Here is a 22,926-nt window from a genome sequence, read left to right on the forward strand (position 1 = left end):
CCCCATATAATGAATTAGCAAACATTTGTGCAAATTTACTGACAATGCAAAACATACAGATGGCTGACAAATTAAAGGAAAAAACAACATAGTGTCTCTGTAAGGTGTTGGGCCACAAGCCTCCAGAACAGCTTCAATGTGTCTTGATATAGATTTTATGAGTCTGAACATTTACTGGAGGGATTGAACACCTTCCTTCCAAAAGATATTCCCCCCAATTTGGTGTTTTGAAGGGGCCTGTAAAAGACATCGTTCTAAAGTCTATAGGTGTTCAATTGAGACTTGACTGCACAAGCCATACCACAGGATTCACATCATTAGCATACTTATCAAACCCTTCACTATCCCCTCGTGCCCTGTGGATGCAGGCACTGTCATCCTGGAAGAGACCCAATAACGAACCCTCTTTCAAAGTCTCTTGGACCCTTTCCTCCTGCCTTGACCTAAAATCGAGGTCAACTGGGCCTGCTCAGCATTTTTACACGTCACAGTGAATGATGGGATGTTCATGGTTTAATTCTATCATTCGGTACATGTGTATGGAATGCATCGGCATTGGTTGTTTCTCCACTTATTTATTCAGGTTTTCCCTTTAATTACCGGTCTGTATTCAGACCCTTTAGTTAGGGCTTTGTGGAAGCTTTGCACACCTGTATTTGGGCAGATCCTGTTGTGGAAATTCTTGAACTGATGTATACTTGGTCCTATACATGTATAAACGGGTTACTAGTTAAAGGTACTGAGTCTCCATGTTTGGATTTTAAAAAATGAATGTGGGAGAGGGGCATCTGGTGTTTAGGGTCATTATTGACTGGTATCAGCAGATTATAGGGTTACTCGTAAATCTGCCTGCCTGTCTGTATATTCGCCTAGAGTTGAAGAGGTTACCCAGGTGGGGGGACAGCCCGCCCTTTGGGTAAAACCTATGTGACACAGGACAGATGGGCAGCATCTTACCACACCCCTTTTAACTGTAATAAATACGAACTGTTCATGTATTAAGTTAGAGACTCCTTGGATGATTATTTTTGTAAGTGTTTGACACGTCTCTATTTGAAAATATACTGTTAAATGTGCAAGAGAATTTTGTCTCTGTACTTCCTCCTATAAGAGTTCTGATCGATGGAATTACCATCACAATCCTTACAAGCTCTGTCAGCTTGCAGTTTGGTTCATCATCGGCTGTGGCGTGGCCACTCAAGGACCTTCACAGAAGCATAATGATTCAATTTTGATGTCATCAATACAGCTAACCTTTTTCCTCATGCTCTCTGAGTCACACAGGCAGCATGTCATAACGCAATTTACCCAGGAGTCACTCTACAACAAAGACCCGATTGCTTAGAATGTAAACTAAATAGCAATAACATAAAAGACCCTGTGAGAATATGAGAGAAAATATTCTTGATGTATAAAAAGAAGGGGAGGACCTACACTAGAACCCATCACTGGGGACTCCAGTAGTGAGAACCTGTGGAGCAAACCCAGAGACTCTCCTCGTCAGCTGGTAGGAGTACCTGGCCAGAAAGGAGGCAACCCAAGAGTACACAGATGGAGACCTTTGAGGGTGGAGAGGAGGGGCTTCCACAGGGAAAGAGAGTGAAGATTGTAACAGAGCACGACCCTTTGGGTAGGGCTGAAAGACAGGTAAAGGGGACAGAGATGACAGTAAACCTGGATTGAGGGTGGGAGTGAGATTAACAGCATCTAATGAGGATCAAAGGCATTCATCACCTCTCGTATGGATTCCCATTTATTTAAGGAATTAACATGAAACAGGGTGTCAGCAATAGAACATCGTACCCTAGTGTCATAAAATCAGGCAAGTCTTTTTATCACCACTTTTTATTGTCAAAATTGTTACCAAATTTTCAATACAGAAATCACCACAAGACATTTACTGCTCCTTAATCAGCGAGTATCACTTATGTGCCTTTGATTGTAGTAATGAGACATGTATTATAGTGGCCACACAGGGAGAGAGCACCCACCGTGACATGGTGTTGGAGTCACTCAGAATATGTTACATAAAAGTGGTATTTTTCCAATGTACTGCACACACACACTATCTGGACTGTTGATGTTTTTTTAAAGCACTGCTTATTGTTGACTATGACGCCAACAAACTGGCACTTTGGGCCACGCTGAGCTGACATTTATAGTACTGTTGCTCGTCAGTTTCTCTCTTAAGCTCTAAAGACAATTCAAAACAAAACTAATCACATTGTCTCCATCACTCACACTCATATCTAAGAAGAGAGAGGCACAAACCACTATCTTCAGAACAGCACACCCAGTTATGTGGAAATGGAGAATGTCCTTGCTCAACATAAAGGACCAAGAACAGGAAGATTCCAGTAAATATGTTTGTCCTCATGACTCAAAGGTAACTGCAGAACTGTTTCACACTACTGAGCTGAGCCGAACCAAGCAAAGATGAGCTGTGCAGGACTGGTTATACATAGCTGCTGAAAATATCCAAGTCAACAAAACACGGTTCAGGACGGCACTATAGTGTGAAAGTTATATTGTGTGAAAGTTATAAAGTGAACTCCAAAAAATATAACTCTGTAAACTGTATTTACTTTACCTTTAAATAAAAGCAACAGGATTGTAATGCTTTTTAGGTACTACTGAATGTCCAAAGCCTCTTAAAACAGAAGCAGAGAAGAACAAAAACCAAAAACGTTCATAGGAGGCAAAATCTAACCACAATGACATGGGTAATCCAAATTAAAAGAGGAAAAACCCTTACAGAGTAAGGATAAAACCTGCTTCGGCGTTTGGTTTAGTCAATAAAAACACTGAGACTAGTACTTAAGAGACCAGGTATATAGTAATCGCCATTATGGTATACACCATAATTAGCCTGACATCTTTAAAATACTGTAATTCAGAGTGATTAAAATAACTGGTGGGAATGTAAGTCATTGAATTATAGCACTATTCAATTGTGCTTGCAGTATAATGAAACAAATCTCATCCGAAAATGGTTTGTAGATTTTGTAAGGAATAAACATGTGACCACCAAAGAGCGACAATACATTTCTGGTGCCAGAAAGCAAAAAATAAAAATACATTTTTTTTTAAAAACCTGATGAGAAAATAACTCAGAATGGCAGAGTAATTTTCAGTAGAACACAAGAAATCTATGAACCACAGGAAGTCTGTCCCCCACTAAAGAAAAAAAACGAAACCATAACACTTCATTTGGATAGTCCATCTGTGGATTTGCACTAGTCATTTAGTACTGTAGACGCTCTCATCCAGAGCGACGTTCAGAAGCAATTAGGGTCAACTGTCTTGCTCGAGGACAGAACACAGGATTTGATCTAGCAACCTTTTGGTAACTGTTCAATGCCCTAAGTGCTTGGCCATCTGATCAATGCTCTACAGACAACCGACAGCCATCAGTAAAACTATCTACTAACCTTAACTGCAATCACTATCCTAACACGAACCATAAACTTAGCAATAATTTCCTTAGCAACAGATTGTGTTGATAGTATAATAATATGAAGAACATCTACAGATTGACTATCTGGACTTTCCAACTAAAGTGTTGACCAAACATACTTCAAACTGATAGCATGCCATGTGAAATCAACCTTATATAGTAAAGAATAAAATAAAAATTGAGGGACACGGCTTCTATTAGTGTCAGGTGTATTTTTGTGCTGGCATTTTCTTTCTTTACATCAGTGTTATTGAACTATTATTTGTAGGGAACCCATTTTTCTCCTCTCCTTACATTCTGGCGACCCCATCGGGGTGGTTGAAATGAAGACTGCTGGTTCTCCTTGTGCTCGGTTCATTGACAACATTTCCGCTGTGTTAATGTCAGCCTGCAATGACAAATCCTATCATCTGGCCTTTGTTTCTGCAATTGTGAGCTATTGGCTATCTGAATCAGCGGTTGACTACCCTTGAAATTGCTGCAAAATAGCCCCTGTTGAGCAGTAGCCCTCTAAGCAAAAGTATAGCTAACATTGCCTATTAATATAAAATAAAAACACATTCATTCTAGTTTAATCATCTTTCCTATGTGGACAGCCTGTCAGTAATAAATTACACATTGATTTTCCTTTCTGGGCAACAATTGGCAGTATGAAGTTTGTTACTCATAAAGCAACATAAGCATACCAGACTATTGATTGTAGGCTATTATGACTATGTGAGAGAGAATCGTTAAATACAAAATGCTTTTTTTATGATGTAAAAATGTATCCAATTACATTTCTCAACAAGATGGTTACAGTCCCATGTATATTCCTTTCTGAAAAAAAGGAAGTGTTCATCAAAGTACGACGACCCCGATACAAGTCCCCTCTTGGCGTTGCAACCCAGACTTTGCATACCTTTGCTTTACAGTCCTCCCAAATTACTTCCTATGAATTAGTGAAAATATTTTAAAATAACTGTAGTAATCTTAAGCACAATTTCTGCATAAGGGACAGTACAATACATACAAGACCGAACAGTACTCCTCCAGATGTATTGTACAGACATGGTAGACAAGATACCCAAACCCTGTCAGAATCAAAAACTAAAATGGCTAAGGTACAGTACATTATCCATCAAGTTGCCATGATGAAAAAAGGCAAATACATCTTACAAAAAATATACGTCCTTTTTCGATCCGCTGTGGAAAGCTAGCAGCTAGTAACTCCGCTGGGCGGCCTGTTGACAAGCCATGTGCGAGTGTGAGTTTACAGCAGGCCTTTACATCTACTACACTTTGCAACTCCAAAGAGATGTTGGGAACAAAATGTAGGAGACAGACCACAACAGGTAGTACACACATGCCGGAGGGAAAGAGGAACAGAACACCATGACAACTCCTGCAAAACAAAACAGAAAAATAAAAAGGAGATGAATAGCCCCTCTAATTAACCTTTTTTCTATTGCTACATATCTGTGACCTGAAACATGAACATACTCTAGACACCTTCAGTAGGATTCCTCCATGGCTTTCAAAAAGGTATTCGCCACCTTGGACTCGTCCATATTTTGCATTACAACATTAAATCAATCTGAATTGAACTGATGTTTTATTTTGGATAAAATACATGGATTACAAATGAATTAATTGCATAAGTATTCACCCCCTTTGCTATGACACACCTGAATTGGCCGTGGGTCAACCAATTGGTCTTTAGACAAGTCACAGAAGTAATTGAAGGGAGTCCACCTTTGTGCAATGAAGGAGTTACACAGGATTTCAGGTTAAAAACAGCTATGAGAGGTGCCACCGCCAAATTCTTAATGGAAATTACATCAGGACGACAAGGGATATTTCAAAGCAAATCCAGAAAAAGGTTCCTTAAAATGCACTAATCAGGGGTAGGATACCAAACATTTTCCAAGGCAATGAATACCCCCTGCATACAGTAAAGCCTTATCCTCATCCCGTTTTCATTTTATTTTCTTATTCTATGTTTTATTACTGTGATGTTGTTTTGATGTTTTCATTTGAGTATTTGTTTTTATGCTATTGTATTTTGATATTTTTTCTTTTTCTTTGTAAAACACATTGAATTGCTTCTATGTATGAATTGTGCTATATGAATAAACTTGCTTGCTTGCTTATTAAGAAATGGAGAAAATATACACAACAGTGAATCTATCTAGAACACGCCATCCTCAAAAACTGAGTCTCCAGGTGAGAAAGAAACTAGTAAGGTTGGTCAGCAAGAGGCCAGTGGCAACTCTGAAGGAGTTGCAGTCTACCATGGCAGAGCTGGGAGATACTGTGCCTACTTCAATTGCCAAGGTGCTTAACAAAAGTGGCCTTTATGGCATCCAAAGCACACAGTGAGACTTTGGATCCAAATCTTAAGTCAAAGCCTGGAACGCAATCAAATTCCGAATATCTGGTAAGAGCTGAGAAATCGCTGTTCACCGAAGGTCCCCTTCCAACTGGATAGAGCTTGAGCAATTTTACAAAGAAAGGGCAAACATTGCTCTGTCCAGATGTGCAAAGCTGGTAGAGACTTATTCAAACAGACTCATGGCTGTAACTGCTGCCAAAGGTGCCTCTACCAAATATTGCCTAAAGGGGTTGAATACTCATTAAATCAGTTATTTTCTGTTTCATATTATTTGTAATGAATTTAGAATATGTAGAATTTGTAGATTAAATTTTTCACTGACATTATGTACTGGTGTTGATCAGTGATAAAAATGTCTAATGCATTCTGAAATTTTTGAGTCCATGTCAATTCCAAGGGGGTGAATACTCTGGAGAGGTACTGTGGATTTTATGGTTATTTCTGTTCACTAGCCAAATAAAATATAAATCTATTATGAGCCATACCGTTTTGATTCTCTATAGCGGAAAGTTTGTCGAGCTCACCAACTGTGCAACACTTGTGATAAAAAAGTTATGGCTAAATTAATTCTGTATTTAGCAGTGTAATGTCAATTTCTGAATTGCCTTACATTAAGAACAGTTGGCCTGCGTCAAGATATACACTCACCTAAAGGATTATTAGGAACACCATACTAATACTGTGTTTGACCCCCTTTCGCCTTCAGAACTACCTTAATTCTACGTGACATTGATTCAACAAGGTGCTGAAAGCATTCTTTAGAAATGTTGGCCCATATTGATAGGATAGCATCTTGCAGTTGATGGAGATTTGTGGGATGCACATCCAGGGCAAGAAGCTCCTGTTCCACCACATCCCAAAGATGCTCTATTGGGTTGAGATCTGGTGACTGTGGGGGCCATTTCAGTACAGTGAACTCATTGTCATGTTCAAGAAACCAATTTGAAATGATTCGAGCTTTGTGACATGGTGCATTATCCTGCTGGAAGTAGCCATCAGAGGATGGGTACATGGTGGTCATAAAGGGATGGACAGGGTCAGAAACAATGCTCAGGTAGGCCGTGGCATTTAAACGATTACACCATTACACCATCACCACCAGCCTGCACAGTGGTAACAAAGCATGATGGATCCATGTTCTCACTCTGTTTACGCCAAATTCTGACTCTACCATCTGAATGTCTCAACAGAAATCGATACTCATCAGACCAGGCAACATTCTTCCAGTCTTCAACTGTCCAATTTTGGTGAGCTCGTGCAAATTGCAGCCTCTTTTTCCTATTTGTAGTGGAGATGAGTGGTACCCGGTGGGGTCTTCTGCTGTTGTAGCCCATCCGCCTCAAGGTTGTGCATGTTGTGGCTTCACAAATGCTTTGCTGAATACCTCGGTTGTAACGAGTGGTTATTTCAGTCAAAGTTGCTCTTCTATCAGCTTGAATCAGTCGGCCCATTCTCCTCTGACCTCTAGCATCAACAAGGCATTTTCGCCCACAGGACTGCCGCATACTGGATGTTTTTCCCTTTTCACACCATTCTTTGTAAACCCTAGAAATGGTTGTGCGTGAAAATCCCAGTAACTGAGCAGATTGTGAAATACTCCTTTCTTTCCCATTCTGACATTCTGTTCGGAGTTCAGGAGATTGTCTTGACCAGGACCACACCCCTAAATGCATTGAAGCAACTGCCATGTGATTGGTTGATTAGATAATTGCATTAATGAGAAATTTAACAGGTGTTCCTAATAATCCTTTAGGTGAATGTATATGGCTAATTCAATCCTATTAACTTTGTACTTAGCTAACATTCACTGCCGTGAATTCATTATAATGTTTAGATGATTTTAGGATAACGTACGCTGAACTACGGCTCTATGAATTAAGCAGTTTACACCTTTTTTACACCACCGCTGCAACAAGACGACTTGGGCACGACACAATATAACTTGGGCAAATAGACCCAAAAGGCAAGTCCTGGTGACATGGTTAGACAGCAATGTTCAAGTCTTGTCACTATTTAGATTCAAAACTGGAACTTGTCTACTCCATCTAAACTGGAACTTGTCTAGTCAGGGACATTCAGTTTTTTTGGTATGCAACTCCAGCGTAGATCTTATGATCTCACCCTCTGGTGTCAATGTCAAGCACACCCATACAATTACAGCCACGTTGTGATGGACTTCCCCAAACGTATGGCTTTGCGTTAAGAATAAACACCATTCTTAATGAATATGCAAAATGTTATATTGTTACTTATGTGCCTTGCTGCACATTTTGGAATATGTCCATCCTGTCTATTTTGTATCATTATGTCATTGTGTAGACAACAATATTGTCAAACCTTCCTCACCTTTCTCCAGTCACAGCCACAGAAATCCACTGTCACCATTTTAAAAATCACCATAGTGAAATCACAATTAAATTGACCTCGATTGCATTTTGTAACACAAAACTTTTAGAAAAATGTTAAGGGGTGAATACTTATGATCCCCACAGTATGTAAGCTTGTGAAATCAATCTAGTTGCCCTAGGCTTGCACAACACAACCGATACACCTAATAAACCCATCAAACATTTCATCATTTTAAGCAGATGTGTAGCACTAGGCCAAAAACTAAACTGCACACTCTTTTGGGTCCCGTGGACCAGGATTAAGAAACTCTGCTCTGGTGCATTACCTCCAGCATAGACCACCTTCTTCCAGGCCTGTGACTCCAGGACCCTGTCGTGAGGGTAGAAGCCCTGGTTCACCATAAGCAGGATCAGGACCACAGCAATGATCCGAAGGATCACAGGGTTACCTCCGGTCAGCAGGGAGATACAGGCCAGGATGGCAGAAGCGTAGATACATGGCAAGCCCCGGTACATGAAAGGGATGCCTGTAGACAAGAAAAACACAGACAAGACCCAAATTAGAAATGTTCACTCTTAAATAGCCAAAAACCTTTATCTTTAAGCTGAACTTCTGAATAATAAATAATGAGATGCTGTCGTAGAAAGAAATGGCTGATTCTATGCGTAGCACTCTCACAAATGCGTCCGTGCTTTCTGTTTTTGTCCCTTACCGCTGGAGAAGAAGCAGAGGCGGACAAACACTGACAGGACATAGCACATGCACAGGATGTTGTCCAGTAAGTCATGTGTCCTCAGGAGCAATGATGTGGCAATCCCAAAGGTTGTGAAATCTGCAAAATCATCCAACTTAGCACCTAGCCAGAAAAGAAAGACAGAACTGGTTATACTGTACATCATTACACTGGTTATACTGTACATCAATTGTTATACTAGTTATACTGCAAATGGATTGTGTGTGTGTGTGTGTGTGTGTGTGTGTGTCTGAGCATGTGTGTTTTTGTAAAATTGGTCTATCCATAGTGGAAAATTCAGTGTCAGCCTTACAAGCCTGCCACTTTCCTCTGTAAACAACATTCCCTAACGCCACAGTCTAATTGTCTGTCCAAAGCAGGGCAGCCTGTTTTCGCCAAGCGACAAGCATGAGGTGATTCTGATCGCTGCTCCAATGAACGACATGGAATTCCATAGCACAGGGGTCAACAATTTTAGCCATTTCAGGAATGCGGAGAGGCCAAAGCATTGGGATAGAACAGACAATGGAAGCGCGACCCCCCCCCCCCCCCCCGAATTAGACTGATTAATCGTAAAGTGACTGTTCAATTCACACAAATAGGGGGTACAACAACACCCACCTGCAGTCATGCAGAAAAAACAGTGTTGGGACACAAAGCCCTTGAAATGTCCGGGCGGTGAGGTATTGTGGGGCACCTGCTGGGAGCTATTTCAGGCTACAGTGCATGGTAGTGTAGACGTGACTATCTGCACACAAGAGGTAATCATGTAAAGCCACTTGTATGGGTCTTTTGTTAGATCATGTTTTTAATATGCTGTGTGTGTGATCATTTGAAAAATGTGCCGTGCTTATTACAACTTTAGTTTGCTTAAAAGTTTTATCAAATCAGCAAGTAAAAATAAGGTCATGTTAGCAAGGTCTCCTAATAATACAAAACAGTCTTAAAATAGCCCTATGACAGAAGGAAGAGTCACAAAGCTTGGAACAAGTGTGATTCAGAGAGAAGCAGATCAGCACATTTGTTGAAACCCTGTTGCAGCACGTGACCTGCTATGACATTGCTACAGTATGCTGATCTGCTCCTACCATTGTAAAATATGCATACATCCGGTTGGTAAAGGATCGTTTCTCTATTATACATGCCTTTCTTTCCTTTTAAGCTATTTGATTCATTAGCTACAGTGTAATGAGCAGGGATCCAAGTCCAGGCACACAGAACAAAGATATGATTGTGGTCTTGGCTTGGCAGTTGGCAGTTAGCTAGTTGTTTGAGAGTAGCCTAAAGAGATTGTGCTCAAATGTATCTGTTGATAAAGTTCCTCATAATTGAAGGTAAATGCAAGAAGCTGTACTATGTACTGAGCTATATCTACTCTTTTCATTAGCTAGCTTCAGGTAGCTTCACATTCCAGCTCATGCTTAAACTGTAGTATAACGGTAGACAAAGCATGTCTGCCTGTCGCTAACTCTATCTGCATGTCACAAGTGGCAAGTCAAACACTGAACTCTTCATTGATACAATGCTGAACCATCAATCCATGTGAGTTAGTCCCATGTTGAAAAGAAAATGTATCCTGTCGATTGAGCAGGCTATGGGGCTACATATGTGAGGGGTGTGCAGATAACTTGAATGTCCCAAAGCAAGATGAAAAATATTTTCTGTCCTTGAGCTCAGTCTGGCAACCCCCATGCACCTCTTCAGTCAAATTTCAGTTGGTCCTTAGGTTTAAATTGACAACTGAATAAATGTAATACTTTTTAGTTTATATTTATTTTATAACCTATTGTTTATTTTGTCTTTGATGTGCTTTTGTAAAGGCCTACTAATATTATAAATGCCCAACATATGTTCCCCAATCCTACTGTTAACAATAATATTATAGTCACGGAATTTAACTTTCAAATTACTCAAAATGTTTGTGAGAGAGTTATATTTAACTGGTCATCAACTCAGTCTCGAAGCCTCGTGGCTCAGAAATTCAGGTTAAGTGAAGTTAGTCGTAACTTAAACTGAGCCAGACCAGGTTAGTTCTAGAAGATACATTGCCATAGGTATGAATGCCTGGGTATAGGGTGAGTTAAAAGTCAGTGACTAACTCCTCTATCACACATGTTATTATGCCCTGCAGTTTGTGTGGCTGAGTGTATGTGTTAGTTTATGCATGTGCGTATGTGTTAGTGTACGTATGTCCTCGTGTATCTTTTTGTTAAACAGCTCTACCACCACAACACTAGCATAGCTGTTGTAATGGAATGTCCAGTTTTTGTTAACATGTTCAATAGCATAGAGCTATTCTCATCCCAGACGGATTCATGCCACTTGCCTCTCGAACAAACCTTGTAATAAAGCATGTTTCATGCTACTGCATTGTGGCCATCAATCCACTTACCTAGAGCAGAGCATGCGTCCAGTCGCCTGGCAACTGCCCCATCAGCCAAATCCAGCAGATAGCCAATCAGGACCAGCCAGCACGCAGCATGTTTGTGTCTGGAAAATGAGGGTCAAATGTCAGTAAGCATTTATAACTGAAAATCAATGTTGCCCAACTCTAGGGCTGGTCTGTTGACAGATGATTTCCTTTATATTCTACTCAGTCACTTAGTGCTTGTCACAACATATGCATTTCATATTTACATCAACATGCTGTATCGTGTCGGAGCTGGGTAATCTTTTACTGCATGTTCTAATCTTGATAAGCTTCTTGAAAAAAAAACAGTCTTCCCTAAATAGCTCTGCTTTTCTTGGGTCAATATGTGTTTTGTCCATAGACATTACACAGGAGCTTATGTCAACTGTCAATACAACATAAAATCTTGTTTTGGGAAGAAAATACCAAAATAGAATTAACAAAGATGCACGCTATTGGAATATAGCTACACTACCTAGGTTGCTTTGCTTTCACCCTTCTGCCCAGTTCATCCCAAACCAGCTCAGTGGGGTTTGGACAGTGTGTCTGCACACTGTGCTGGCCATTCCATTATTTGAAGCCTACCGTCTTGTTATTTTCTTTTAAAAGGTAGTTCTGACATGGCCTGAAGGTATGTGTTGGGTCATTATCTTGCTGTAGGATGAACCCCTGACCAATGGAGCTTACGCTAGAGGGTATTGCATCAAGCTGCAAAATACTGTGGTAGCAGTTTAGGTTCAGGGTGCCACTCTGTGCAAGTTGCTAACCCTGGACTCAGGAAAAGAGCCCCAGACCATCAAGCTTCCTCCTCCATGTTCGACAGTTAATGTCACACACTGAGGAACCACCCTTTCGCCTACTTGCCGGCATACATAAACCCTGTGTGAGGAATCAGTCCATAAGAACAGCGCTTCAAGGCAGGGAAAGCCTCTTTTTCTTATTTTGCCATCTAAGCAATGGCTTTTTAACTGCCACTTGATCTGTCAAACCTGCAGCTCGAAGTCTTCTTGACTCAGCTGAAACTAAGTTTGCATACTTCGACTAGTATTAAGCTGTGCTTGAAGCTGTTGTCTTATGAGCCGGCAATCACGCAAGCTGTTGACTCTTAGAAACTTGTCTTCTGATTCTGTTGTGTCTGCCAGACCTCTTCCAGTTTTTCCTCCAGTTTCCAAGTGCCTTTTGAGGGTGTAGGAAACTGTACACATTAGAGAAAGCCAAGTTTTCAAAGGAAAGACCTACACTTTTAAGGGTTATAATGGTTTGTATGTCTTCCTTTATTAATTGCCATTTTCTCATCATTCTGATAGCAATATACTACTTCCTGCAGTACAATACTGTTTAAATAATGCTCAAGAGGGGGTAGTAACACAGTCTGTTCCAACACTGCTTTTATACAGACAGAGGGTTTGTAAGTAACCCAAAAAAGTAGGGTAATCTGCAGGAAATGTAAGCATCAACTTTCAAGGCTTCATTTACTTCCATTGCAGCATAAGTTGTTAACACATTACTTGTTCCCTGAAAAAGGGCTTCTTTTTTTTTAACCTCCGGCAGCTTTTCAGGGTATTCACTGGATATGAACAGCTTCAATTTCAATAAAAACTGTTGACCGGTAGTTTTTGTGTATCTAATGTAACAGGAAAAATAATTATCCAATAATTTACTGGTAGATAGTTGTGTAGATAATGTGTGTTCACTCACCCATTCAGGCTGCAGAGAATTGAGGCCATACCCATGAGCATGTTGGCCATAGACAGAGCATTGGCTGCATTTTTGCGTATGAACTCCTTGATCTGGACACCAGTGGCCTGCTCACTCAGAAATAGCTTTTTGGTGCGCTGGAAGAAACCTAAGAACAGTGAGGACAGTGATTTCTGTTAGCTGTGGCTCTATTTTTGATTCACTTAGCTCCTCTGAAGAGGATTATAGCAAAAACACTACAGATATGATAGGATCACGTCATATCTGATGGCCATACTTAAACTGCTGTACAGTATGTCAAAAGTGCCATCCTTTTTAAACGAATAAGTCAAACAAACCAAACACGCGAAAGACGGCTCGTTTGGCTAATTTGGCTTGCTACTTATGTGGCCCCTTCGCAACACCAGGACAGCAATCAGCAGCTGTACCAAGAAATGAAAAAGGGGAAATTAAAGGGGAAAAGTAAAGCCCCATGCAACCCCAACCATACAGCATTAAAACTACAGTAGCACTAGTATAAGGGAGAAATTAAATAAAAATGGTAAAGGTTGTATTCATACTTTACACATAATTATATAATGTAATTTGTTATCAAAGAATGAACATTTGCAAAGATAATTCATTTTTAACATACAAATTTTACATTATTTACAATCCTAAACAAAAAGGTAGTCATCTAACTAATAAAAAGTAGTAGCACTTACCAAGAAGTATGTAAGTTTATTGGAGACTCACCATTCGATAGACTAATCCACTTTCAGAATAAAACATTGAAATGAAGGGCTGGCACAGTATATACAGTAATATATAATCAGCATAAGAACACATTGGATTTAGAGTGTTTTCCAAAAACAAATCCATGGACAAGCAGTGTCAAGCAAAAGCCCTTTCATGTTGTCCATAGGCCCAAAGGCCTGGTCAGGCTCAGTTGGGATGACAATGTCTCACTAACAAGGTCTATGTCCCTGGAGTGTGAAAAAGTTGTATATACTGGGAAATGTGCCTCTAGTTTTATGTGTGAATCCTGTGATGGCATTAAATCTATAAATAAACCTACAATCTTGTTATAGCTGAATTCCCAGGGAATTGGTTACTTATGTTAACCAAGTAACAACAATCAGTAAACAGTGGTCATAGCTGGTGCTTCCAATGTTGGCAACCATTCAGAACAACTTGACAAAAACTACAAAATGAACCAAAGTGTTAAATAATACAATATTTGAAAATAAATATATACAAGTCAGAGCTCACTTTTTAAATCAATTGATGCAAATAACTTTACACTAGATAAGAATGTTCCAAGTGATGTTGAACTGACCATTCTGAAAATATCTGATTGACATGTGAATCTAAACTTGACAGACCTTTATGAGACATCCTCACCCCAAGTGAATCCAACAGCCCACATTTGGGGGCCAGGCATGTAACGGTAGTGTAACTATTTTAACGTTCATATTTCCACGTGATATACTAATTTTACAATTACACAGCATATGTTTAGATAAGAGACTGTGGAGGAGTGAGAGATGGTCCACACAGTGCAACCCTGAGATATTGACATTACTAGGATGTTGGATTCATTAGGGTGATTGACTGGCAAAACAAAGTGACCTGGAACAATGACAAAGGACATGGTCTGGGTTGCTGTTAGAGAGCATCCATAAAAGCCTATCATCCATCTTTGTCATAATTTGTATTTTGGCAAAATGTGATGTAATTACTTAACCACAATACTGTGACAGTTTACTCATGTTATGAGTTCTGTTGTATCACAAAGTTCCCATCAGAAGTCTTGTAATTCGTAATACAAAGTAATTCCATCACAGTTTTTAAGTAAATAATGACAAAGACTAAGAGTTTATTTTGAATTGCATTGAATGTTTAGGCAATCACAAAATCTTGAAACAAATTAAAAGGCATCACGGATAGGTCCTCTTACTCAGCAAGCTGGAAAGTCTAGTGACGTTGGCTGCTTTACTATGGCCGGAGCTTTTGTGTTCCTTGCAATGCAGTGAGGGTTTTTAATGAAGGCAGACAAATGTATCTTTGTTCCTGTGTGTCTATAGCTCCAATAGAGACTTAAGATTTCACACAGAAATTAATAAGCTGAGGTGATAAAGGTTGCCTAGACAGTGTCTCAGGTGATAAGAGACCCACATACCACAAAATAAAGTAAACATTAAGATTAGTGTAGCAACCATTTTTAAACTAAGAGTCTAACAAACTAATGTCTGTACGTGAAAAAGGGTTAAAGTCATGTTCCTACTATTCTGTTTTGCACACAGAACTTCGTGTGATTCCAAAGGCAGTCGAGTTCAAGAGACTCTTCATCTGAAAGAAAACAGTGTATGAGACACAGCACAAGCCAACAACTTTTAAGAAGAAGTTCATTTGACAAGCATGCATCTCATTTCTGATTTACATTTTATATTACTTGGCTTTCAACAACCTAACCAACAAACACAAAATGGTCAACTATGCCCAATTAATATGCAGATACATTTACAGTATCTCCCAACAAGCTTTATCGGTTTTGCCAAAATGTAAACAACTATTTTTTATTTAAAAAATCATACTCTTTCATTTTTTGTGTGGAATAAAAATAAAAATAATTAGCTTGTGTTTCATAACTCGAGGAGCCCTAATCCAGCCAGTCAATATAATCTCAGCACCACTGATAAATTCCATCCAAGTATCAAGTCAGAGCCAGACACAGTCACATTTAAGTTTGTATTTCTGGGCCCATTTCACACTGTCCAATATGTACAAGTGCCTGGATCACTTTTTTTGCCTTTTAGATCACAATAAAAGACACAGAGACCCGATCCTAGATCAGGCCTCCATCTACGAGATGCTCTGTGAATACAGGCCTAAGACGTCCGCCTATTTAGATGAGCATGGGAGAAAATACACAACTGGGAAATTATGGATTATGTGCATGAAACAAACCTCATGCTCCCACTTGACTGAGATGTAAGTCCCTATTTGTTAATTATTTTTATTACAAAGATGAAAAAATAATAACAAATATGCCAAAAACCAAAAACAGTATAGCACTCTAGCATTATATTACAATCTACATAATCACATACAGTACATCCAGCATTAACATTTAAACAAATTATATGGTAATACGTCTTTCCTATAGAACACAACCATTCAAAAGTTTGGGTTCACTTGAAAATGTCCTTGTTTTTGGGAAAAAGCTCATTTTTGGTCCATTATAATGACATGAAATTGATCAGAAATTCAGTGTAGACTGTTAATGTTGTAAATTACTATTCTAGTTAGAAACAGCTGAGTTTGAATGGAATATCTACATAGGCGTACAGAGGCACATTATCAGCAACCATCACTCCTGTGTTCCAATGGCATGTTGTGTATACTAATCTAAGTTTATCATTTTTAAAGGCTAATTGATCATATAAACCCTTTTGCAATTATGTTAGCTCAGCTAAAAACTGTTTTGCTGGTTAAAGAAACAATAAAACTGGCCTTCTTTAAACTTGTTGAGTATCTTGACCATCAGCAATTGTGGGTTTGATTACAGGCTCAAAATGGTCAGAAACAAAAAAGGTTTATTCTGAAACTCATCAGTCTATTTTTGTTCAGAGAAATGAAGGCTATTCCATGCGAGAAACTGAAAATCTTGTACAATGCAGTACACTACTCCTTTCACAGAACAGCACAACCTGTCTCTAACCAGAATAGAAAAGGAATGGGAGCTCAGTCCCATTTTAAAGGACTGAGCAATGCACAACTGAGCAAGAATACAAATACTTCAACCCTCTCCTGGGGACCCCCAAGCCATCTCACAGTTTAGTTTTAGCCCTGAACTAGCTCACCTGATTCAACAGGTAAGGGCTTGTTAATTAGCTAATAAGTTGATTCAGGTGTGCTAGCTCTGGGATACAAATAGATTGAATGGCCTGGGGGGGTCCCCAGGAGAGGGTTGAAGACCAATGCTTTAGAGTGTCTAGTTCAGAGGTGTCAAACCGGTTCCACGGAGGGCCGAGTGTCTGCAGGTTTTCGCTCTCACCTTGTACTTGATTTATTAATTAGGTCACTAATTGTTTAGGTTCTTCCCTCACCTGGTTGTTTAGGTCTGAACTAGGACCCATTTTAAAGGAAAAAACAAAAACCTGCAGACAATCGGCCCTCTGTGGAACAGGTTTGACACTTCTGGTCTAGTTTGAGAAACAGACGCCTCACAGGTCCTCAAATGTCAGCTTCATTAAGTAGTAGCTAGAACCTGCAAAACACCAGTCTTAATGTCAACAGTGAAGAGGTGACTCTGGGATGCTGGCCTCCTAGGTAAAGTTGCATAAAAAAAGCTGCATCTCAGACTGGACAATAAAAAGAAAAGTATACGATGGGCAAAAGAACAGACGATTAGAAACAAGTGTCATGGACAGACAAATCCAAGTTTGAGGTGTTTGGATCACAAAGAACATTAGTGAGACACAGACCAAATGAAAAGATGCTGGAGTGCTTGACACTGTCTGTCAAGCATGTTGGAGGCAAGGTGATGATCTGGGGGTGCTTTGGCGGTGGTGAGGTGCGGGATTTGTACAGGGTAAAAGGGATTCTGAAGAAGGAAGGATATCACTCCATTTTGTAATGCCATGCCATACCCTGTGGACAGCGCTTGATTAGAGCCAATTTCCTCCTACAACAGGACAATGACTCAAAGCAAAGCTCCAAACTACGCACAAACTATTTAAGGAAGAAGCAGTCAGCTGGTATTCTGTCTATAATGGCCAGCATAGCCCTGTTGAGCTGTTGTGGGAGCAGCTTAAACTTTTGGTACGTAAGAAGTGCCCATCAAGCCAATCCAGCTTGAGGGAGGTGCTTCAGGACGCATTGGGTGAAATCTCTTCAGAATACCTCAACAAATTGACAACTAAAATGCCAAAGGTCTACAAGGGTGTAATTGTTGCAATCAGATAATTCCTTGACTAAATCAAAGTTTGAAGGACACAATAATTGTTTAAATTAAAAATCATTATTACTAACCTTGTCAAGGACTATATTTTCCATTCAAAGTAATTTCATATTATGTTTTCATGAAACACAAGGACATTTCAAAGTGACCCCTAACCTTTGAATGGTAGTGTATATATACGCTAGTAGGGGGAGAAAAAAACAGCAACTCACTACTCACACCCATTAACTCCTGAGCCTAAACACCTAGTGGCTAAATAGCTGTCTTTAACATAGTGCTGGTATCTAAACCATGGCTCTTGTGTCTGTCTTTGCCTTGACCCTTTGGGGTTGACCGCGTCCGTCTACCTACACTCAAACGCTGCATACTCTAAACCTCACTCAATACAGTGCGACAGGATTACCTGTTTCACATGTTTCAATGTAGACCGAGATAATCCTAACCTTGTCATGCACGTTTGCCCAGGGGCATCCTAAAACAAGCCCTTACCAGAAGATGGAGTAAGCAGAATCATGGTTTTCCCTGGGTCAGTCTGGCAACACCACAGCAGCTGGAAAACAAGTCAACATTTAGGGACCTTTTCCCAGACACAGATTAAGCTTAATTGTGAACTGGATTGCGTGTTAGGAAAACAGCTTGAAATAGCATTTTTAGCTTGTGACTGGCGTTAGAATGTGCAAAACAAACTGCAGCATCCACCTGCCTTCTTATGAATGCGTCAACAGGGATTTACATTAAGGAATACCCTATTAGACTGAGCAACTGGACTGAACTTAGGTTGCCCTGTTGTTTACTTCACAGAAAGACAATCAGTTCTTTATGAATTGTAGGTGTGTTTGTTGCTCCACAGCACTTCACAATAAATGTACACAATAGGAAGGTCGCCTTGGGTTACTATGTCGCTCTTAGTGCTTGCGGTTCTGAAATGAACATGCACTTTAAGACAATGTAAAGGCCAACGGCTCCACTATGACTCCACTCTCTCCAGGTTTACCTTCTTGTTGCGAATTGGGTGCCTTTGAGGGAAATCAAGATGAACAACCAGTGTGTGCGCCTTCTGACATGAATGGATTCTGGTATAGACGTCCTGGTTGAGCGAGCATCGTGATAACAACAAGAAATGCATTGGATGTTCTTTTCAAAGACACATTTCGTCATTGACTGTCCCTAAACCCATGGGAGTGATGAACAAGGGCCTAAATCATTAACAATATAATAAAATGGGGGGGGGGGGGTGTAAGAATTTACATGCTATTAACCTGTTTGAAACTGGTCTACACATGCCATTAGTAGACATCAACTATGGCTCCCAAAACCCAAACAAACAAAACAGAAATCCCACCCCTCTGACCCTCATCCAGCAGCAACTGGTCCCAAAACAGGGGACTGAGAAGCAGGCATACAGTGATTGCCCCTGTGGGCATGCCAGTGAGTAGATGCCCAAGGAAAGAAATCCCTTCCCTCCAAGACAGGATTTCATCACAAGGTAGGCTAGTTTATAAAATATGACAGTACCAGGCCTCTGCTCAAGCCCCACAAGTGTCTTTATAGCTTAAGTATCAGACCTTAATTGTGAATCAGGGCAGGATCAAATGCCTGCACAAACAACAGGTCTCCAGGTGGAGGGGCTAATGTGTTTTATACCGCAGCCTAACAGTGCAGTTATTCTTCTTGGGGTTGAGTGCAAGCACAACAGCAGTAGTTGGTAGGTCTGTGCGATCGAAGACCAATCCCTTCTCAATTTTCTACGGGTTAGGTAAAAAACTACACCAAGTACTGATCATGGAAATGGGTGTAGTCATTCCATCTGTCAGAATGTGTATTAACAGTTAATAACTACATGTAGTAGAGGCCAGCTCCATAATTACGACTGCAGTGTAATTGCGCACATAATCCTATCTTATTTAGATCTTTAGATTTTAAGACATATATTTCATCGTTATGACATGACAATAGTTAACTGATTTAATCTCCAGCTGTTGATAATTGACTACGCGATTTTATCAGAATGGACTCTGATCTAGGTATAAATCATTGTATGCCTACAGCCAACTTCAACCACCAATCTATCTAAAGATGAAAAAGTGTATCTCTTCAACTCTCGATTGTTGTATTAATGAGACTACATTTTATTTCATTTGTTTTTCGTGAATGAGTAAGCGAAATACTGTATTCAACCTATCGGGCCTTTCAATGATAATGTGCTCCGAAAGAAAATGCAAAACGTCGTTTTCAAAAGATATTTACAAGCAACAATTGCAGTAAATGCTTCTAAATGACAATCGTACTACAACTTCCTGCACACACAAAGAATATTCGAGATTCTTTTAAAAGCGAAAGTTGCCTAGTTCTGTGCCCTAGTAGAGGTTAGGCTGTAGTTTACAAGTCGACCCGGTGGGTGTGCTCACACTAACTACGCACTTTCTACAGCATCAGAGCCATGCGCATCTATCTAAATTCATCACTAGTTTAGCACCGGGCTGAACGCATCATTGTCACATCAAATAATCTCTTTTTGTTTTAGACATACATTTCCCCTCAAAACAAGAAGACAAAATGGATCCGTCAATTTATTTTATACGAAGTGCGTCACAGATTCAGATGACAAAACCGACTAATGCAGAGGCAATAGTATATTTAAATAGAATTGACTATAACAATTGGATATGGGAAATAATCACTTTTCTGCATACCAGCTAAGATGATATGAGAATAGTGAAATAGTCTGACTTACCTTGAAGTACCTAAAGAAAACGCTGAAATATTGCAAATGATTCACACTTCTTGAATTGAACTGAACAATGGTATTGAATAAATCTCTCTTCAGTAATTGTTACTTCTTCATGTGTACTAAGTGTTTCTTTATTGCACCCTAATAACGTTTCAGTTTGTTCACCTGTAACAAGCATCTGTTTGCTCCTCTGCGCGCCTGCTTTTAAAGCCCCACGAAGAATCCGCTAGAATATTCCACCGGATGTGACGCGTGAAACTGTCCATTCTTTGGCTGATCCCTGTAACGTAGCACAACAAAGATCTTGGTAACGAAGATGAAGATACACTTCTTGCGTATCTCCAAAGACGACTCTGCGTTTTAATCGATAGGCAAAGCTGTCATTCTTGTATAACGTAAGAGTACGAAACACAAAGAGTTATTAACTGACATATATAGTATGATATCACTCTTTTGATAGAAAACATTTTCAAAGGCATTGATTATTTTCACCTGTTTTCCCTGGGGGTATAAATAAGAAGTTGCATGCACTTAATCATTTTTGAGTAAAGCAATAGCTGTCATCCGAACAGCTACACAGATTTGGTAAAATCAACTGTTAGATGTCACCTCTATATCAGTTGCACAAGATGCACGAATTACCTTACTGAGCTCAACCCACACTTGAAGTGTCTGTACATTACCAATGGTTATTGGAACTACACTTGGAATCTTGTGTTGTAATGCTCATATAGTCATTGTAGTTAGCTAACTCAAAAGGGCAAGGAACGCAATGAAATTGCTATGCAGCAATGAACCAGTTTTCTAGATGTACGTTCCCATTCACAAATCAACTAGAAAAACCTACTTCTTCACACTTCTTCTACTTCTTCTTGCTCACAAAATATTTCAAAGAGTTTCGTTATGAAACTTTACTTTTTGTTATGTTATAGCCTTATTCTAAAATGGATAATTTTTTTGGGAAGGAGACCAAAACATTTCTGGATCATTGAAATTCCTCAAGAACACATTGACCTCCATCATTCTTAATGGAAGAAGTGTGGAAACACCTACAAGTGATAACTTGCTAAAAGGCAGTTAAATGACTCAGTGTGTTGTCATGTGCCTTGACTTTGCCGTGACTTGCTGCAGAGAAGGTGTTCCTTCTGTAAGGTTCTCCCATGTCCACACAAGAACTCTGGAGCTCTGTCAGAGTGACAGTCCGAAGCTCTGTCAGAGTGACAGTCCGGTTTTTGGTCAGGGTCCTTCTCCCTGAGAAAAAATATTCATCGGTTCAAAGTTTGCAGTTATATTTTACCAGTGTGCCTTGGCTTTTGAGTTAAAGTCTGAGTTAAAGTCTGACTTAACTCGTTACTTTGGGTCAACTCAACAAGTATTGACACTGTCCATGAAATTAAGAAAAATGCAAAAAAAAACAACAACACAAACTATGACTTAGTTTGATCGCTCTAAGAAAAGTGTTAGTGCTTCCAAACATAGTTCAAAATAACCTAATTTTTTTGCCAAAACCCTTTTGACAATTGTATATAAAGCATGCCAGTAATACACTATAAATACTTGACAATTGCTATACAGAACTGAGCTCTTAATCAACACAGGCAGATGTATTCTTGTGTATTCTCAAAAAGTAATTATTTTTAGGACAATTACTCATCTGTGTATAACTGGTCATAAGTAAGAATGATTGCATTTGAAAGACAAGCCACTCAACTCAGTATGGAGACACTGACCAAACCATGGGACAAATCTGGGAGGCTCCATATTTACTGTATATCTTGTCAGAGTACATATAGCTATATATAGCATCTCTTTAATATTTAGTTCACCTTTCAGTATATTGTATTCAGTATACAGAATATGCATACTTTTGATTGATTTTGTTTTCACATATTTTAATGTATATGCCATTTTTCTGGGGTAAAGCAGAGGGCTAAAGTGATTTGTAGTGTTCTTGAAGGAATGGAGGAGCCATAGTTTAGTCAGTTTCAACATATCAAGAACTATGACCTGTAGTCAGACCTAACGCAGTTGAATAATTTATTTTACATGGTATCTTCTATAGCACTTATAGGAATAGATGCAGTGAAGAGGTCAACTAAATGCTAATGTAGTCCCCAGGCTTTAGAGCGCAGAGTATTATTAGCCTGGCACAACAACTATTCTACATTGGCCTTTGGGGAGTGATCACATGCCACAACTTTGTTATTGGCTAATGACAGCCATGTTGTA

At 39.6% G+C, this 22,926-nt stretch overlaps 1 protein-coding gene across 2 annotated transcripts; it reads right to left on the bottom strand.

Moving 5' to 3' along the window:
• Window positions 1-1,827: 1,827 nt before the first annotated feature.
• Window positions 1,828-20,966, bottom strand: tmem269 (transmembrane protein 269). 2 transcript variants are annotated; one of them, XM_010901605.4, is made up of 8 exons: window positions 20,863-20,966; window positions 20,701-20,722; window positions 18,456-18,516; window positions 13,022-13,169; window positions 11,306-11,403; window positions 8,893-9,036; window positions 8,506-8,706; window positions 1,828-4,841 (listed from the first exon to the last, which is right to left on the bottom strand). In XM_010901605.4, the coding sequence occupies exons 1-8, from the start codon at window positions 20,961-20,963 to the stop codon at window positions 4,732-4,734; spliced, it is 885 nt and encodes a 294-aa protein (XP_010899907.2). In that variant the 5' UTR covers window positions 20,964-20,966; the 3' UTR covers window positions 1,828-4,731. The 2 variants fall into 2 exon arrangements, with proteins under 2 accessions (XP_010899907.2, XP_010899908.1); XM_010901606.4 differs by lacking the exon at window positions 20,701-20,722 and having other exon boundaries at window positions 20,863-20,939.
• Window positions 20,967-22,926: the final 1,960 nt, after the last annotated feature.

The sequence above is a fragment of the Esox lucius genome, chromosome 12, assembly GCF_011004845.1.
Source record: "Esox lucius isolate fEsoLuc1 chromosome 12, fEsoLuc1.pri, whole genome shotgun sequence".
NCBI classification, from domain to species: Eukaryota; Metazoa; Chordata; class Actinopteri; order Esociformes; family Esocidae; genus Esox; species Esox lucius.